Source organism: Tupaia chinensis, unplaced genomic scaffold (assembly GCF_000334495.1).
Source record: "Tupaia chinensis unplaced genomic scaffold, TupChi_1.0 Scaffold000311_2, whole genome shotgun sequence".
In the NCBI taxonomy this organism is placed as follows: domain Eukaryota; kingdom Metazoa; phylum Chordata; class Mammalia; order Scandentia; family Tupaiidae; genus Tupaia; species Tupaia belangeri.
The window spans coordinates 2,744,226-2,763,320 of record NW_006159803.1 but is presented as its reverse complement, the minus strand read 5'-3'; the positions used below and the strand labels follow the sequence as shown (position 1 = coordinate 2,763,320).

The 19,095-nt window shown below is 37.6% G+C and overlaps 1 protein-coding gene across 1 annotated transcript in view; it reads right to left on the bottom strand.

Annotated features, from left to right (window-relative positions):
• CUL5 (cullin 5) overlaps window positions 1–19,095 on the bottom strand; it is a 79,843-nt gene that overhangs the window by 42,397 nt on the left and 18,351 nt on the right. Inside the window, exons 2-7 of the mRNA XM_006151046.3 lie at window positions 18,622–18,731; window positions 8,600–8,699; window positions 6,866–7,042; window positions 3,962–4,103; window positions 2,141–2,286; window positions 1,978–2,058 (exon numbers count right to left, since the gene is read on the bottom strand). Of these exons, the coding sequence (XP_006151108.1) occupies window positions 1,978–2,058; window positions 2,141–2,286; window positions 3,962–4,103; window positions 6,866–7,042; window positions 8,600–8,699; window positions 18,622–18,731 (756 nt within the window). The remainder of the gene's footprint in view (window positions 1–1,977; window positions 2,059–2,140; window positions 2,287–3,961; window positions 4,104–6,865; window positions 7,043–8,599; window positions 8,700–18,621; window positions 18,732–19,095) is intronic.

Sequence of the window (19,095 nt, the reverse complement as noted above, 5' to 3'; positions counted from 1 at the left end):
GCACTTATGCCACCCGACGTGAGTTTAAGCCACCGGGTCCAGGACTCAAACCACAGTCGGCTACATGGGAGTTCAACAACACAACCATTACATTAACTGCTGGTCCTGACATGGTTGCTATCTTTTATTGAATTTTTTTGTTAAATGAGGATCTTATTATATAAAATAGAATAGCAAAGGCTAATATTCTCTTATCAAATAGTCAGTATGTTATGTCATGACAACATAAAATTTGAAATACTCTCCTGTAACAAAAAGATACACTGGAAGTTATGGTTCAGGAGCCAGTGAGTGGCCTGGTGGCTAGGGCGCTAGACACCCACACGACAGACTGCATTTCAAGTCCCAGACCTGGCAGCTTGCTCTCTCACTTTCCCTCTCTTTCTGGTAAGCACACATGCTCTACAACAACTTAAAATAGTAATAATAACAATAATAATAAATAAAAATAAATAATTATTTAGAAGTTATGGTTCAGTATATATCAATTTGTGACTACTTTAAGAAATGTAACTACTGCAAGTAACAAGAATCAAATGTATCTCTAGGGAGCATATTTTATTTGCAACATGAAAATCATTAAAATGTCTAACTTTAGACATGCATAACAATTAATAAGAGGAGACCAATTAAAAATGAAGTACATTAAATACAGTAAAGTCTAGAGCAGGGATGATAAATAGATTTCATCTAGCACACCAAGGCTAAAGAACAATGTGTTCTAAACAAGTTGCCTCTGAAACTATGTTTTGGCTCACAGAGAAAGAGTATTATAATTAATTAGTACTGTTGGTCAGAGATATAAGAAAGAATACTGTCATTAGTGTCATGTATTTGCCGTCCCAGTGCTAGTGCACTTCAAATAGCTCCATAAAAGGTACAAATTACAAAATTACTTACTGCTTCAACAGAATTACATTCTCGTCTTGTTTCTAAATAACGCAGTGCTCGTTTTTCTTCTTCTTTTAATTTAGCATCTGCCTGTCCAGAAGCAAGATAGCAATCATTTTAAGAGTATCAAGAGAATAGTTCAAACTATCAGGTAGACTAAGTTCTGACTTACATATTTCATATAATTCTGTACACCATTTTGTTGTAAATACGATGGTGCCTGTGTTCTATAAAATCTCTCTGTTGAATCCAAGTATGCCTTCTCAAAATTGTCCCTGTAAATTTGAAGCTTATCCTCAGGATTAGAACAAAGGTTAACTGAAAAATAGAAAATAAAAAATTTTACTCTAGTTATGATTTAAATCAGTATTGCAAGTACAACAAATTAAATTTTAAAATATTAAGTAGTCATTATGTGCAAAGTAACAAGGTTCAAGAGAACATAGCCACATAAACCAAAAAGTGCTCTACAAGAAATTTAAAAAGATAAGAGCACAAACAGTAAGGTAACAAATAAATAGTATAGATGGTATATGGACTATTTTATGCTCTCTCACTTTCCCTCTCTTTCTGGTAAGCACACATGCTCTACAACAACTTAAAATAGTAATAATAACAATAATAATAAATAAAAATAAATAATTATTTAGAAGTTATGGTTCAGTATATATCAATTTGTGACTACTTTAAGAAATGTAACTACTGCAAGTAACAAGAATCAAATGTATCTCTAGGGAGCATATTTTATTTGCAACATGAAAATCATTAAAATGTCTAACTTTAGACATGCATAACAATTAATAAGAGGAGACCAATTAAAAATGAAGTACATTAAATACAGTAAAGTCTAGAGCAGGGATGATAAATAGATTTCATCTAGCACACCAAGGCTAAAGAACAATGTGTTCTAAACAAGTTGCCTCTGAAACTATGTTTTGGCTCACAGAGAAAGAGTATTATAATTAATTAGTACTGTTGGTCAGAGATATAAGAAAGAATACTGTCATTAGTGTCATGTATTTGCCGTCCCAGTGCTAGTGCACTTCAAATAGCTCCATAAAAGGTACAAATTACAAAATTACTTACTGCTTCAACAGAATTACATTCTCGTCTTGTTTCTAAATAACGCAGTGCTCGTTTTTCTTCTTCTTTTAATTTAGCATCTGCCTGTCCAGAAGCAAGATAGCAATCATTTTAAGAGTATCAAGAGAATAGTTCAAACTATCAGGTAGACTAAGTTCTGACTTACATATTTCATATAATTCTGTACACCATTTTGTTGTAAATACGATGGTGCCTGTGTTCTATAAAATCTCTCTGTTGAATCCAAGTATGCCTTCTCAAAATTGTCCCTGTAAATTTGAAGCTTATCCTCAGGATTAGAACAAAGGTTAACTGAAAAATAGAAAATAAAAAATTTTACTCTAGTTATGATTTAAATCAGTATTGCAAGTACAACAAATTAAATTTTAAAATATTAAGTAGTCATTATGTGCAAAGTAACAAGGTTCAAGAGAACATAGCCACATAAACCAAAAAGTGCTCTACAAGAAATTTAAAAAGATAAGAGCACAAACAGTAAGGTAACAAATAAATAGTATAGATGGTATATGGACTATTTTATTTTTGAATTGGAGAGATAGACTTCTAAATGGATGATCAAGAAAATGTTCACGTAAAAGATAAGATTTAGAATCTTAAGGAACACACTAGGATTTGCACAGTGATTAGTAAAATAAGTAAATATCTAGAAGCAGAAAAGCACAAGCTACAATGACTAGTTGCTCTAACTACATTATAAGGCTAATTAAAGATAAGACAGAATGATGAATTAAGAACAGGTAGGAAGAGCCTCAAAATTGCAAACTAAGTAACCTGAATTTAGCACGATGTACCTGTACTAATAGGTAAGTGGGAAACACGCTGACAAGATAGTGCTTAAATCTTAACCTTGTGAATAGCGTATGGGTTAAATGACAACAGTAACACTATAAGAAAACTCAGGGGAAGAATGGTGGCATAGCAGTAAAACACAAAGCTCTGCAAGGCTGATCTACATGGGAAGGTTCTGAGTCATGCCTGAAGACCTCCCTGAGTGCACCAAGAACATGTGTGCCCATAACCTGGGGCTGGCTGATGCTAGGATGGATAGCAAAATTGGGACCCGGTTACGAGTGATGCCTGACTCTTTGGCTCATGGAAGAAATAAAAAAAAGTAATTAAAAAAAAAAAGATGACTCTTAAAAGTCTGTATGTACAACTACAGAAATCTAAAGTGGTGGCAGTTGAAATAAATTTCAGGGACTTTTGCTAATAAAAATATGAAGACTGGGCCGGCTGGTGACATGGTTGTTAAGAAGGCTGGATCCAACATAGCCGACTTCACAAATCAAGTCCCGGATTTGTGGCTTGAAAAACTTATCGGGCATGTATGCGAGCACACTCAAAATTTTGACAGGAGAACAGATTTCAAGTTTTTACAAAAATAAGCTTATACTTTAAATCCATCTTTCCATAAACTTCTTGAAGTTCTCTCATAGTTTTAAATTTATGGTTCTGTAATTTATGTCACCAAATATATTTGCTAGCCAAAAAGTTAATGATATGGAAAAAATATTAACCACATGAATATACATTTTTCTAAGTTTCTTTAAAGTAGAATTAATACTATTTGTGTACTCTTATAAAAAGCATCTGAGGGGGCAGCAGATGGCGTAGCAGTTACATCGCTGGACTCCCACATGGCCAAACATGATTTGAGTCCCGGTCCCAATGACTTGAAACTCCTGTCAGGTGCGTGTGCACGCATGCCCAAGATCCTGAGAGGAGAATGGAGGAGGGATTGCAATTTGACCCTGATTTCTCACTTTTCCTCTCACTTTCTCTCTGGTGAGCACAGCACAGAGAGAAAGTGAGAGGGCAAAAACTTCTAAAAAATACAAAAAATAAAATAAAAAGCATCTGACACAAAAAGTAAATGACTTTATATACTAAACATACATTTGATAAAAGAACTATTCTCTAATTGTCCTAGAATTTCCATGAAAAGGAAATCGTGTCCAGTACATACCATAAGATTCTCGTACTCCAATCACCAACTGAGAATCAAAAGCTTCTCCTAATCTTTCAGCATGTACCAGTTTCATTGCACTATCTTGGAGCCTGTTTTTTATATTTGAAAAGATTGACTCATTCCATGTATCAAGCATAAGCTAAGAAAACAAGGAAAAAATATGGCATCATTTTCAATGATTAGCATACCAAGTATCACATACACACACAAAATTTTTTTACTATAAACACTAAAAAATTTTAGGCCTCCATTCACTTGAAATAAAACTTTTAGGCCTCCATTCACTTGAATATTTCAGGGAAGCAGCATATTTAGGATAATGGTAAAAAATGTAAAGAACGAGTGCTTCAGAATCAGACATAATATGGTCTGAATTTTCGTTTTGTTACTCATTTACCTGCTGTCCTATGTGTAAAATAGTTAAAATACTATCACAGTACAATTTTCAAGAGCTCGTTGCTTCCCCTATGGTTCCAAGGTTGAATTTCAGAAATGCTAGTGTGTTTGGAATACTCATATACACATTTGTATGGATACATAAAAACATGCAGAAAGGACCAACCAAAAATCTGACAGAGGACCTTAAAACAAGAATACACTGCCCCAGCTGCGGTGGCACAGGCAGCAGAGTGACTGTGATCCTGGAGCTGGAAGGGTAGAGGATCACAGCAAGATAAGACCCTTTTAGGTCACTTCTTCCCTCCTTCTCTCTCTTTCTCAAAAAATAAATAAAACTTTAAATGCATTTACACAAGGGGCCAGCAGGTGGTATGGTGGTTAAGGCATCCACATGGCCAACTGTGGTTCAAGTCCTGGACCTGACAGCTTGCTTTCTCTCTCTCTCTTTCTCTGTCTCTGTAATGCATGTACCCTACAGCAAATTTAAAAATAATAATAATAAATATGATGATGATAATAATAAAGTTAAATAAATCATTCTTTTTTATTTTTATAAAAAAGTATGTACACAAATCTAATTTACAGATATTCCATTCAAATGACAGAAATGGGGGACCAGCAGGTAGCATGGTGGTTAAGGCTCTGGATTTCCACATGGCCGACTACCACGAGTCCTGGACCTGGCGGCTTGAAAATCACACCAAGTTGTATATGTATATGTCCAAAACCCCAAGAGGAGAATGGAGGAGAAAGGATTACAGTGAGATCATTCCCTCTGGGGATAGATTTCTCACTTTCCCTCTTTCTCTCTCTGGTGAGCCCATGCCCTTTATGGCAAATACCTTAAAATAAAAAAGAAAAAAGAAAAGGAACAATAGAGATGGTACATACACCTTGGGGAATACATTAATGCTCCATGAAACACTGTCAGCTGTTAAAGATAAATTAATAACAGCAGCAAAAGCAGCAATAACAGTAACAACAGTTTCATAGCATTCGCTATGTACTTGTGCTGCTCTCCACGGTTTCTACATATAACTTACTTAATCCTCAGAATCTTGATATAGGTACTATTAATACCTTCCCTTTAGATAGGTGGAGCCTCCAGCACAGAGAGCAAAGTTAACTGTCCCATGTTCGCGCAACACAGCTCATGAGTGGCACACTGGGATCTAAATCTAAATTTGAGCTGTCCTTCCAGAATCAACGCTCTCTCAACCATTAAGTGACACTGCTTCCCATAACCAAAAGAGAATGGTAAAATTCAAGGAAGTAACAGAAAAACAAAGGAAGACAAGATTATAGGACTGTAAATTAAACATCATCTAGGAATGTGGTCCACCTCTCCCCTTTATTTTGGTACAAATTTCTCAAATCACATTTATTTCTACCATTAAGGAATGACAGGTTATCTATTGTACATTTATAGATCCCTGTCACTATCAGAGCAATTTTTTTTTTTTAAAGATTTTTTACTATAGAGCATGTGTGCTCACTGGAGAGAGAGAGAAAGACAAAAGGACAGAAAGTGAGAAATCACCCCCAGGGGAGATGGCCACACTGCAATTCCTTCTCCTCCATTCTCCTCTCAGAATTTTCAACATGCACATACACGTGCATGGCTTGAGTTTTAAGCTGCCAGGTCCAGGGCTCGAACCACAGTAGACTACATAAGAGTCCAGCAATGTAACCATCATGCCATCTGCTGGTCTCAACATCAGAGTAAATTTTAAAGTTGGGATAGGCAGCAATGCCCAGGTCACCATTATTTGAATGCTTGAGTTTATTACTATAACCATCACAGCAAATATTAAGTTGTTTAAAGTTTAAGTGCATTTAAAAAAAATAAATCTATAGTTCCATTCAATTCTCACATGTAGGAAGACACATGGTAAATGAAAAAGAGAGTTTAAAGACTACTTAAGAGCTGAAAGGGAAACTTGAAACCCTTCACTTTCAGAACTCAGTTCTTTCCATTAAATAACTGGCTACTAGGGACAAAGTTTTTAATTAAAAACTATTCAAAATACAAAAATCAGTATAGCAAATATTGAATTCATAATAACCAGAGTCAAGTAGTAGAAAGATTATAAAATGACAGTTTACCCATGTTTAACACAAAGTTATCAGAAGGTAACGAAATAGAAGAGATTTTTCAAAGAGAAAGAGGGAATTTAAGTTATAGTAATATAAAAGTACAAAGAAAGCACAGAGAAATAAAATACAGCAGATGAAAAGAAAAGGAGAAAGTAAAAAGGAAAAGCAAAGCAGGTAACGTTTGAAGACACAGATCTACAGTTTAAAGTCATCTAAAAAGATATAAGAATTGAAGCTAAAGATGGATAGAAGAAAAAATATTACTTAGAGAACCCAGTAAAAGACAAAAAGAAACTTACATCTGAACTAGAAAAACCCATATAAAGTCTAAATTAATATCAAATGCCTTCAAATTACCCTCTTCCTGAAGACTATTAGGGTAACAATGAGAAAAAATTGATTCACCTTTCGAACAATACTGTCTTCCATATTAGATTTTTTATTGCTGCCCTGTTTACCCATTAAAGTAATCTCTAGTTGACAGAAAGGTTTTGGTAAGATATCACATTGTGTAAAGAATTTTCGCCATTCAACAATATATGCTTTTAGCAATGCTGTATCATCCTGATGGCTCAGTACACGCTGAAAAAAAAAAAAAGAGTATCAATTTGTAATAAATGTAGGCACTTTCCAGAATAAGAACAAAATAAATCTATGCCATAACTTTAAGATGTTTTGTTGATTGTACAAACTATATTAAGAGAAATTAAAATATATTAAAATATGTGTTCCCAAAAAAGGCATACATGAATGTTCATAGCAGTATTACTTGAAATAGAAAAAAGTAGATAAAATGCCCATCAGCTAATAAATGAATAAACATGAGGTATAAAACACAATGGAGCATTATTCAGCCATAAAAAGGAATTCTGATACTGATACAATATAAACAAATCTTAAAAACATTACATCAATAAAAGAAACCAGTCACAAAAAGCCAAAATTGTATGATTTCGTTTATAGGAAATGTCAAGAAAAAACAAGTACAAAAACCAACAGCTAACTGCTGCTGCATTAATAAGCTTAGAAGAAATCAGTTGACACCAGGCCAAACTGTTTTCTGATGCAAGGGGAAACTGTATCTACTTAATTCTAGGGAAATGATTTTCATTACATTGTGATAATGAAACATTTACTATTCTAAATAAAGTTTGAAAATAAGATTTATTTCATATAAAACTATAATTTTAAAAAATTATGTATCAAGGTATCATCAGACAAAATAGCTTCCTAAATAATATGCAATATGACATAAAATTTTTCAGCTATCACTATAGTGGCTATCAGCAGAATTAAATATATGTCAACCATATATTTAATTTCAGTATATTTCTGTAAGTCATACACTGAAAAAAATTCATTTTTAATATTCAACTATTTAAACAGCTATGATTATTTAACAAAATTTTTAACAGATAACTTTTACTAATGTGTAATACATTGATATGAAAATTCAACTAAGAATAAGAAATTTTAGTTCTCTTGTTTCCAGGCTTCATTTTATAGAAAGGAAAGTAATCTCATGTTCTTTGGCACCTCCTGAAAATGCTAAGCGAGTCATTTATTTGTCAGATGCCACAGTTGATTCAAAATCATATACTACCTTTGTGGTAGTTCTTCCTAAAAGACAAACAAAACAAAACTAACTCTTGTAAAACTGACCTATTGCCTAAACAAGCTGTCTTTATTTCAATAATATAAAATATTTATATACAATGTCAACATAAGATTGCTGAATTTCAGCTCAGCAGCAGGAAACCACAGACAGCTTAAGGATTTTACAAATGGAGAAAATTACTATCAATCTGAGAAGTAGTGTTAATAATAACAGAAAAGAGTAGATTTATGTGAACTCACATGTGGCCAAAATTATGGCAGTGGAGATGCCTAAAAATCATAAAAAACAGATTCTTTATATCACCTTTTAACTAAGGTTTATAATGAACTCTCTTGATAATTACTGTGGGATGAAAAAAATTCAACAAATGACAGTCATTTTATAAAAAATTTATCTTACAAATGTGTCCAAACCACCAATGTGATCATTTAAAATTACTTCAGGAAGTCCTACCTTTAAAGGGATAAAATATTATATTGAGCAGTTTTAAAACAAATTTAAAATAAAGATGCAGAACTTACTGCCTGTGCTTGCTTAATAAACTCAAGAATATCTTCTTTTAAAGCCTGATGAATCTTTGCAGGGCCTTTATCATCCCAGAGACAGACTGCATGCACATCCCTATAAAACAAAAAGCAGGCAGAACAGTAGTAAAATGGAACAAGAACAGATAACACTCATCATAGTTCCATATTAGTCCAGTTTCCATCGACTATCCTAGGACAAGCTAATAGTGCCTGAATCCATTCACATGATCCAAGCACTCTTTGTAAAGTTGCCTCACACATACACTGTCATTGTTTTCTTCCTTGTTTCTCTATTTACTGTATAAAACTTAATTATAAATGTCTATCTCTCAATAGCACCCAAATTAACTACTAATATTTTCTTGTGCAAAAAAACAGGATAAACCCTTTTAATTTTTCAACCTAATAGTTGTAAACTATTCTCTTTCTTTTAATAGTCATTTAAGTCCAATTAAAGCTAATATACCTTCCCCATATATTCATCACCCATTTATACATCAGTTAGAACTGTCTCCTATATTTAAACAAAACAAAACCTCTCATAAGCTGGTATATAAAACTCTGCATTTGATAATAAAGCTATTATTAAAATACAACATATTTTACTAAAAGTTGGTTTATGGACCAGTCAGTGGCATAGTGGCTAAGGCAGCTGGATCCCATATGAACAAGTGCACAGTTCGAGTCCCAGACTTGGCAGTTTAAGAAACATGCCAGGCATGTGCACATGCATGCTCAGAATCCTGAAAAGAGGAAGAAATGATGGAGAAGGGATTGTGGCATGACCAGCCCCCTTGGGGGGGGTGCTTTCTCCCTTTTCTTCTCTCTTTGTCTCTCTCTGATAAGTGCATGTGCCCTAGGGGGAGGGAGAGAAGTTTGTTCCTTATAGAAATATATTTAAATACTACTACAACATGTTCAGAAATTTCTTAACCAAGTTGTGGCACAAGAAACTTAGGACAGAAGGATAAGGTTTTACATTGAGGATTCATTCATTCCAAGAATGTTCCCCAGTGACTCATTCAATACATAAATGAAATCCCTGCTATAGAAAATGTCAAAGAAATCCAAATAAAACATCTCCAGAATTGTAACATGTCAACAACCAAACAGTTTTGTTTTATATTCCAATTTTCGGAGACATCTTCATAACCCAAAGCTTTGTCTGCACATTAACTGCTTTTGTCACTTGGTAGATTCAGCTTAATCATGGTATCTGGCCCGGTGCCTAGGATGCAGTAAGCTCAGATATTTGTTAAACCATAAGGTAATAAGCAACATCTGATTTCTTGCTAGGTGCCAGTTAGTATTCTAAGCTCTTTCAACTCATTTAATCTTCATAGCAACTCGAAAGTAGTATTATTTTTATTCCTGTTTGACAGATAGGGAATTTAAGGCAAAGAAATGCTAAGAGGTAAAGATTACACAGCTAGTACATCATAGAGGCAGTCAATAAGGCTCTCAAGGATACACTAACCCATTTCTCCACATTTACTCTTGTACTTCTCAATCAGTACAAGGGATCTTTATAAGACTCAAATCACATCATATCACACATACTTAAAATCCTCTAATGGTTTTCCCATTGCTCTTTGAGTAAAGAATATTAACTGATGCCTGCATATCTCTGCAGTCTTACCCAAATGATTAATGGGATCTAGAGTCGTAAAGAACAAATGCATACAGAACTGATTATAATTCAAGATGTTTACAACTGCAATGTGTACAAACGTAAGACAGTTTGAAAAACCAAGGGAAAGGTGGAAATAAGAGGTAGAGAAGGAAAAAGAAGTCTTTCTGTGGGACCAGCAGTTAGCGTAATGGCTATGTCGCTGAACTCCCAGGTAGTTGACCACATTTCAAGTCCCGGACCCAGTGGCTTAAACTCACGCTGGGCGCGTGTGCGTGCGTGACCAAGATTCTGAGAGGAGAATGGAGAAGGGATTGTGGTGTGGCCATCCCCCGGGGGGGTGATTTCTCACTTTCTCTCTGTCTCTCTCTGTCTTTCTGGCGAGCGCATGCGCCCTATAGCAAAAACCTCTCAATTTCACAAAAAAAAAAAAAAAAAAAAAGAAAAGAAAAGAAAAAAAAAGAAGTCTTCCTGGAAGAGTTGACTCCTGAGCTTAATCTCAAAAAATAGGCATTTGCAAGGCAAAGGTACAAGAGAGCGGCGAGGAGGCCATCTCATGAAAGACATGAAGATAGCTTCCAGATGTTTGGTTTGAGTAACAGATTTTTATCTATGAATTTGGAGTACTTACAAATCCTATGATTTGTAAGAGAATTATTCAGAAGGTAATTGGCTACATGGATCTGAAGTCCAACACAGGAGAATAATCTGAACTGCTTATACAGACATGAGAACTCAGGCAAAAGAATAAGAAGAAAGGGGAAACTCTAGAAGAAGATATAAACATTTATGGGGCACACCAAGATCAATCAGTTAAGACAACTGTGATAAGGAAAAAGAGAAACAAGAATCAGAAGAAGTTGGTGTAATAAAAATCAACTTAATAACAAAAGAATTATCTTTTAAAGATTATTTATAAAAGGGCTACATGGAGATAGACTGGTAACCAAGGCTCTATGAGGCTGATCCATATAGAAAGGTTCTGGGTTCGCATCCTGCAATCTCCATGAGTACAAGAAGCAAACATGTGTGCCCATGATTGGGACTGGCAGAAGCTAAGGTTGGATCATGGTGTCAAGACACTGCTTGGAGTGCTATCTCACTCACTTACAGAAAAAAATAAATAGACTTTTTAAAAATATTTATAGTAAAGATAAGTTTTCTTAAAAATAAGGTTTCACAGGGCCAGCAAATGGCATAGTAGTACAGCACTGAACCTGTACGTGGCCGATTGCAGTTTGAGTCCTGGACATGATAGCTTGAAACTCATGCCCAAGACATGTGTGCATGCCCAAAATCCCAGGAGGGGAATGGAAGAGAAGGGATTGTGGCATGGCCATCCCCTCAGGGGGGTGATTTCTCACTTTCTCTCTCACTGTCTCTGTCAGGCAAGTGCACATGCCTTAAGGGGAAAACTTCTAAAAGTAAAAAATAAGGTCTCACAGGACCAGCAGTTAGCATAATGGCTATGTCGCTGGATTCCCATGTAGTGGACTGGTTTGAGTCCCGACCTGGTGGCTGAAACTCACGCTGGGCACGTGTGTGTGCGTGCCCAAGATCCTGAGAGGAGAATGGAGGAGAAGGGACTGCGGTGTGGCCATCCCCCCTGGGAAGTGATTTCTCGCTTTCTGTCTCTCTGTCTCTGTCTTTCTGGCGAGTGCACGCACCCTACAGCGAAAACCTCTCAAAAAAAAAAAAAGAAAAGTCTCACAAGTTGAAAATAATTTATTATAGGGACCAGCAGTTAGCATAATAGCTATGTCCTGGACTCCCACGCAGTTGACCGCGGTTCGCGTCCCAGACCCGGTGGCTTAAACTCACGCTGGGTGCGTGTGCGTGCGTGCCCAAGATCCTGAGAGGAGAATGGAGGAGAAGGGATTGCGGTGTGGCCATCCCCTCTGGGGGGTGATTTCTCGCTTTCTGTCTCTCTGTCTCTCTCTGTCTGTCTGGTGAGCGCACGCGCCCTATAGCAAAAACCTCTCCAAAAAAAGAAAAAAAGAAAATAATAATAACTTATTATATAATTACGGCTTCAATTTCACAGACCAGAGTCAAACTTAATAACATGGAGCAAGAGTATCAGTTCTCAACTGAGGGAGATATTATTCTCCCAGAAAAAATACTTGGAAATATGTGAACATCTTTTTTTTATTTTTCAATAAATGGGAAATGGAAAGAAGGGCACAACACATGGAATAATCTCTTATGTCACCCAAAATGCCAACACTGCTCCAACTGAAAATCAAAAATAGTGGGCCAGTCTCACAGCCTAGTGGCTAAGTGAGCTGGATCCCACACAGTTGACCACAGTTCCAATTCTGGCCCAGCACCTTGAGAACCATACCAGGCACATTCATAGTCAGGCCCCAAATCCCAAATGCAGAAAAGGAGGAGAAGGGACTATGACATGACTGTGCCCCAGCAAGAGGTGCTTGCTCCTTCTTCTGCTCCATCTGTGAGCCAGAGCACACATCCTCTAACAATTAAAAAAAAAAAGAAAAAAAAAGGGATACAGACTATAAGACAAGGAAGAACAAATCTCAAATTGTCAATATTAGCTTAATAATAATATCTTATTTTAATGCCTCAAATTTAGAAAGATATAACCTAAATGTTAATGGTTAATATGTTCAATATATGGCTAAAATTTGGAAAAGTATTCATTATTGTAGATCTTACAATTTTGGTGATGCTAAAATGTCCACACTGGAGACATACAGGAAGAAGACAACAAGACATACAGAAATCCTTTCATATAAAATAACAATATATTGAGCTGCTTTAGGCACTCCAAGGAGATCAAATCAGGCTGGGCATGTATGCTTGTGTGCTGTGGTCAGCCATGTGGGTGTCTCCTTAACCATTATGCCATCTGCTGTCCCTAAGGTCCACAGTACTTAAGAAATCAGAGTATTATATCACAAAGATAAAAAATGAACACAGCTTAATGCACTTATGTTATGCAGTCACATACCAACAATTCATTGAGATACTTTCTACAAGTATGCAGAAAACAGTTATTACAGCAGGCTTTAGCTTGCTATCCTTCAAAAGATCTATTTACAAGGTTATCTAACATTTGGAAAGTTGGATTTGGGGAGGGTTCCCACTATTCCTTGATAAAACTGGCTCACTATGCCTAAACTGTTTATACAAATAGCGTGATTTATACCAAACACTTACTTTCCTTATGGGAATCTGGAGTTTTAGTCTATGCCTGGCAGAGGCTGCCTACTTGACTAGCCCCCCAAAAAACTTCATGTATTCAATCTACCATAAGCTTCTCAGGCAGAAATTTTATGTGTTGTCACAATTAGTTGCTGGAGGAATTAAGCCTGTCCTGTGTGACTCCTCTGGAAGAGGATATTCAGGGAGTTTGTACCTCATTTCCCCTGGACTTTGCCCCATGTAGTTTTTCCATTTCTTAGTTCTTTTTTAAAAGTTTATGTATTTACTGAAGAGAGAGAAGTGTACATGTTCCCCCAATAGGGTTTCACACCAAGATTTCCCTGTAGCCTCAGAGAGCGGAGCACGTGTCCCCAGCATGTACAAGGAGGCCTAGGGACTCAAACCCAGGGCCTACCCATGCAGGTCCAGCATCACAGAGTGGCATGAGTGTCACTCTACTACTGGATTTGATGATTTTGCTCTATATCCTCCATTATAATCAATCATAACTATAAATACATCTAGAGTTTTACGGGTCTTCCTAATAATTACTGAACTAAGGGTTATCTTGGAACTGCTGACACAGTTGGTGTCAGAGCGAGATTTATGAGGCAGGATGACATGGTAAGATGACAAATATTTGCTGCTTAGATGGTTATAAAATCATCTATGGTATAAAACAGCAGCTGAGGTTCTCTCTGTTCTGAGAGGTAAAAATCAGGAGAATTTGAAAATGATAGATCTAATCCCAAGAGAGCTGTCTGAATCACTTGGCTGCTTCTAGCCATGCTGTCTATTAGGAGGGGTAATGTCCTTGGCTTTTTTCCTTTTTTCCACATTCAGGTGGGAAAAGAAAAGGCCCAAAATTTCCAGAGGTGGGTCAGTTCTGTAATGCAGTGATTGGGTGCTGTACAGAGAAGTGGGGTCAACATGGCCGTGATCCTAGGTGACCAACCAGAGTTCAAGTCCCAGCCCCTTTGGCTTGAACACCATGTTGGATGCATGCACACATGCCCAGGATCCTGATAGGCTGGAAATTGGAGGAAAAGGGACTGCGCACAGCCAGGCCCCAGTGGGGGATGCTTATTCTTTCTTTCTGTCATTCTCTATCATGCATATGCCCTCTGGCATAAAATTTTAAAAAACGAAGTTCACAAATGTGAGTTCTAGGTAGACCAAAAATATTAAAAGTTTGTGTTGCTCTCTCTGCCAAGCATGAGAAAATAATAGTTAAATCAGGGCTAGGGCAAAGCGTTAGATAAAGTAGGGTGAAGAAGGAGGGGAAGGAAGCACTCCAGCTGTTTTTACAGCTTCATTGCTGCTATTGCAGCAGTGCCTCCCCACACATCATCCAGCAATACTGGGTCATAGGAAAAGTCATAACAGATTTTTTCTATGTTTTTCTATGCAAAAATACATCATGACTTTTCCAGCAATCCAATATAATGTTAAGCTTAACAAATGCTAGATTAATTGTTAGAGGTTTGATTACATTTACAGTGAGAAAAATTAAAGTATACAGAGGTGTTAAAAGATGATTTTGTATTTTGCTTAGACTTTAAGCTCAACAAGATAAAAAGGGCTTAAAACAGTCTTGCTTGTCACCTGGACTGGGAACATGTCTGGGAGGCCTGAAGCATCTTAGTTTTGCTGCTGCCAAAGAAAAGCTTATGGTTCTTCTGGAATCTTAAATTCACATCTCTTAACTGCCCTACATCTGATTCTAGGCTGAAACCTGATACTATCTGTTATTGGGCTAATTCAGCCCCACACAAGCAATGCTGGTATAGGTCAACATATGGGATATTGTCCGCTAACAGACATCCATCAGTGGAATATAAACCATGAGAATATCATGGATTCCAATTGGACCATCCCAACTAGTTACAGATACTCACAGAAAAGAGCTTACTCTGCTGGGAGCTTCCAAAATCGAGCTGCTAAATGGCACTGTGTATCTAATACGGAGACTGACCTGGAGACTAACCAGGATTCTTAACTTGTGGTTCCTGCCAAAAGCTACTAAGTGAGAGAAGGCACATCAAAAAAAACGTAGCCCCTTCCCCCACTCCTTATAGATGGGACTTCAAAAAAAAAAAAAAAATTTTGCTATAGAGCATATACATTCACCGGAAAAAAAAAAAAAGAGAGAGAGGGAGAAAGGGAAAGTGAGAAATCACCCCCTAGGGAGGCTGGCCACACTACAGTTCCTTCTCCTCCAATCTCCTCTTGGGATTTTGGGCACATATACATGCCTGGTGTGTTTATCAAGCCACCAGGTCGGGGACTTGAACCGCATAGCTAGCCAAGTTGGGATCAAGCTACTTCAACTACTACGATCTACACTGGTCTCTAGATTGGACTCTTGTCCCCTCTTGATATGTCTCACTGCTACTGACCTGAATTCAACTATCCAGATTAGTTTCAGTTTGTAACAGCAGATTAAAAACCTGACTCCATTATCCCTCACCTTCTGCTCATTTTCCTGGTACACAAAACCTAGTAGGGCAATCTGGTTACTACATGCACCTATCACCAGAAAGGAATTCTTTTGCTACTCACTGGATAAATGATCAGGAGAAAAGGTGTGTGAGATAATATAAATTCATTTAGAGAAGTTTTAGAAATTCAGGATTTTGTCCTAACCAATTTCTAAACTTGATATATCTTTCTAATTAAGTTATGTAAACATGTTCTTTGATCAAAAAATGCTTTTGTCTCCGTTGAGGGACAAAATGATTAGGAAAAAAGGAAAAGTTTTTGTTACAGGATGGGATATACTGATTTTGTGAGAGAGGAAACAGAACCCAGCACCTGGAGAAGCAAAGGCACGGAGAAGAATATTAATAAAGAGTTTCGCTTTTCAGAAAGAATCCTGAAAGCTGGAAACAGCAGTTAGCGTAATGGCTATGTCACTGGACTTCCACGTAGTCGACCACAGTTCGCGTCCCAGACCCGATGGCTTAGAACTCACACCGGGCGCGTGTGCGTGCGTGCCCAAGAGCCCGAGAGAATAGAGGAGAAGGGATTGCGGCGTGACCATCCCTGCTAGGGGGTGATTTCTCGCTTTCTGTCTCTATGTCTCTGTCTGTCTGGCAAGCACACACGCCCTATAATGGAAAAAAACTCTCAAAAAAAAAAAAAAAAGAAAGAAAGAGTCCTGAAAGCTGTCCCCTCTTCTAAAAGAAAACTCCCAATGCTGTCTTTCCAAGATGCTGTGAATGTTATCAATTCAGACTTACTGCCAAGTTTACAATCATACCGAACACTACGAAACAGTAGGGAACAGCCCCAGCTTTCACATTTTCCACGTAGAACATCTCCAGATGTCATCCATGCTAGAGAGGCAAATGAATGGTGAGACGCAAAATGGGATGGAGCTACCTGCCTTCAGAAAGTCCATCTGAAACCAAGTTCTAACTAAACTGAATGGATCAGAAACCCTAAGGTGAAAGGCTCTGTGCTTTACTAATATGCATCACCTAATGTATATCTCTGCTCGGGGTACTCTAACAATTTTAAAGTCTTTGTCTTCAGGTGTACCACATGTGTCCTCTAGGGTTGTTCGAGAGGAGGTCTTCACAAAGTTAATGGAAAATGAATAGTACGAAAATGTTATGCATGAATTTCCTATTTTTTTACACCAAAATAAATTCATATTTTAATTCTATTTTCCCACAAAGTTGTTGAAGTCCTTTCATATTTGTGGATGTGCCCTGATGACCATGACACTGCCTCTACACTGGAAGACTTTTAGATTTGCTTCAACTTACACGTCTAAGTCGTGCTGTGCCTGAACTGATGCCTCAGGCAATGTTTTAAGGGGGAAAAAAAAGGCTCATACAGAAACTAAGGGAGAAAGCCACTTGGTTTTCCAGTTAAGCCTCATGGTTAATGGGACTTGTTTTAACTGGTTATTCCAGGACCCTGAAATGATGTAACTGAAATCAATAGGTTTGCTGCTATATGGGGTCCTGACGATAATTTTGCTGTAGACATGCTGGCTAAAAATCAAGAGTTAACATAGCAGACCTGAGACTACATGTGTTATGTGGGCCAGCAGGAGGACATGGAAGTTAAGGCACTAGATCCCACATGCAGGCGTGTGTGTGTGTGTGTGTGTGTGTGTGTGTGTGTGCGCATGCCCAAAATCCTGAGACAAAAATGGAGAAGAGACTATGGTGTGGCAATCCCCCTGGGGGTATTTCTTTTTTTTTTTCTTTTTTTGCTATAGGGCATGTGCGCTCGCCAGACAGAGAGAGAGAGACAGAGAGGCAGAAAGCGAGAAATCACCCCCCAGGGGGGATGGCCACACCGCAATCCCTTCTCCATTCTCCTCTCGGGATCTTGGGCATGCACGCACACGCGCCCAGCGTGAGTTTTAAGCCACCGGTTCTGGGACGCGAACCGCAGTCGACTATGTGGGAGCCCAGCAACATAGCCATTACACTAACTGGTGGTCCCTGCCCTGGGGGTGTTTCTCACTGTCCCTCTCTATCTCTGTCTCTCTCTGGCAAGGACATGTGCCCTATAGCAAAAACGAAAAGAGAAAGGAAGGAAAGGGAAGGGAAAGAAATAGAAGTGAAACCCGCTCGTTAAGATTAGCCTTTGGCTCGTATCAGAAAACCTTAATGAACGGTTTTCTAAATGTATAAAAAATTTCCATGAAGTGATCAGAGTGGCTCACTGTATCTAAACTATTTATACAAACAATATGGTTTACACTAAACATCTGTTCTCTTTAAGGAAGTCTGAAATTTTGGCACATGCCCAACAGAGACTGCCTACATGACCACCTCTACAGAAACTGTATGCACTGAGTCTCTAACAAGCTTCCCTGGTAGGTGATATATCACACACGCTGTTAATCTTGCTGTTGGAGAATCTGTGGCCTGTGTAATTCCCCTGAAAACTCTTGGAAGTGTGTGCTTATTCTTCCCTAGACTTCATTCCATGTACCTTCTCCCTTTGAAAATTTTGTACTGTATCCTTTCACTATAATAAATCGTAGCTGTAAATATGACCTTATGTTCATTCCTAAGAGCCCCCTAGCAAATCACCGAACCAGGGGAGATGCTGGGAACCTTCAACACAACTAGTAACAATTCTGAACAGGTAAACAGCCCAATCTAGAGTTGAATATTCCATCTGGATATAGAAAAACATAACCAAAATTTCCTTTACGTTAGCCATCAATTAGAAGTAATTGATTACTTACGAAAACAGATCAAACCACTGCTGTTTTGTAACAGATTCCTGACGTAAAAGCTTCAAAACAATTGGACGCATGAAATCCCATTTGTCTTCAAACTGAAGGGAACCTTTATTCTTAGAAAAAAAGAAAAAAAGAGCACTTTAATTTAATGCAATTAAAAGTATTCTATAATTTTATCTATAATTTTAAGAGATAGCTAGACAAATGCACAGCTCAAATTTAAAAGAACTAGTTTTCCATAGTGGAATCATTATAGGCTGAATCGGGTATCAAGAAGTCACAGGAGGGACCAGCAGTTAGCGTAATGGCTATGTTGCTGGACTCCCACGTAGTTGACCGCGGTTCAAGTCCTGGACCTGGCGGCTTAAACTCACGCCGGGTACATGTGCGTGCGTGCCCAAGATCCTGAGAGGAGAAGGGATTGCAGCATGGCCATCCCCCCTGGGGGGTGATTTCTCAGTTTCTGTCTCTCTGTCT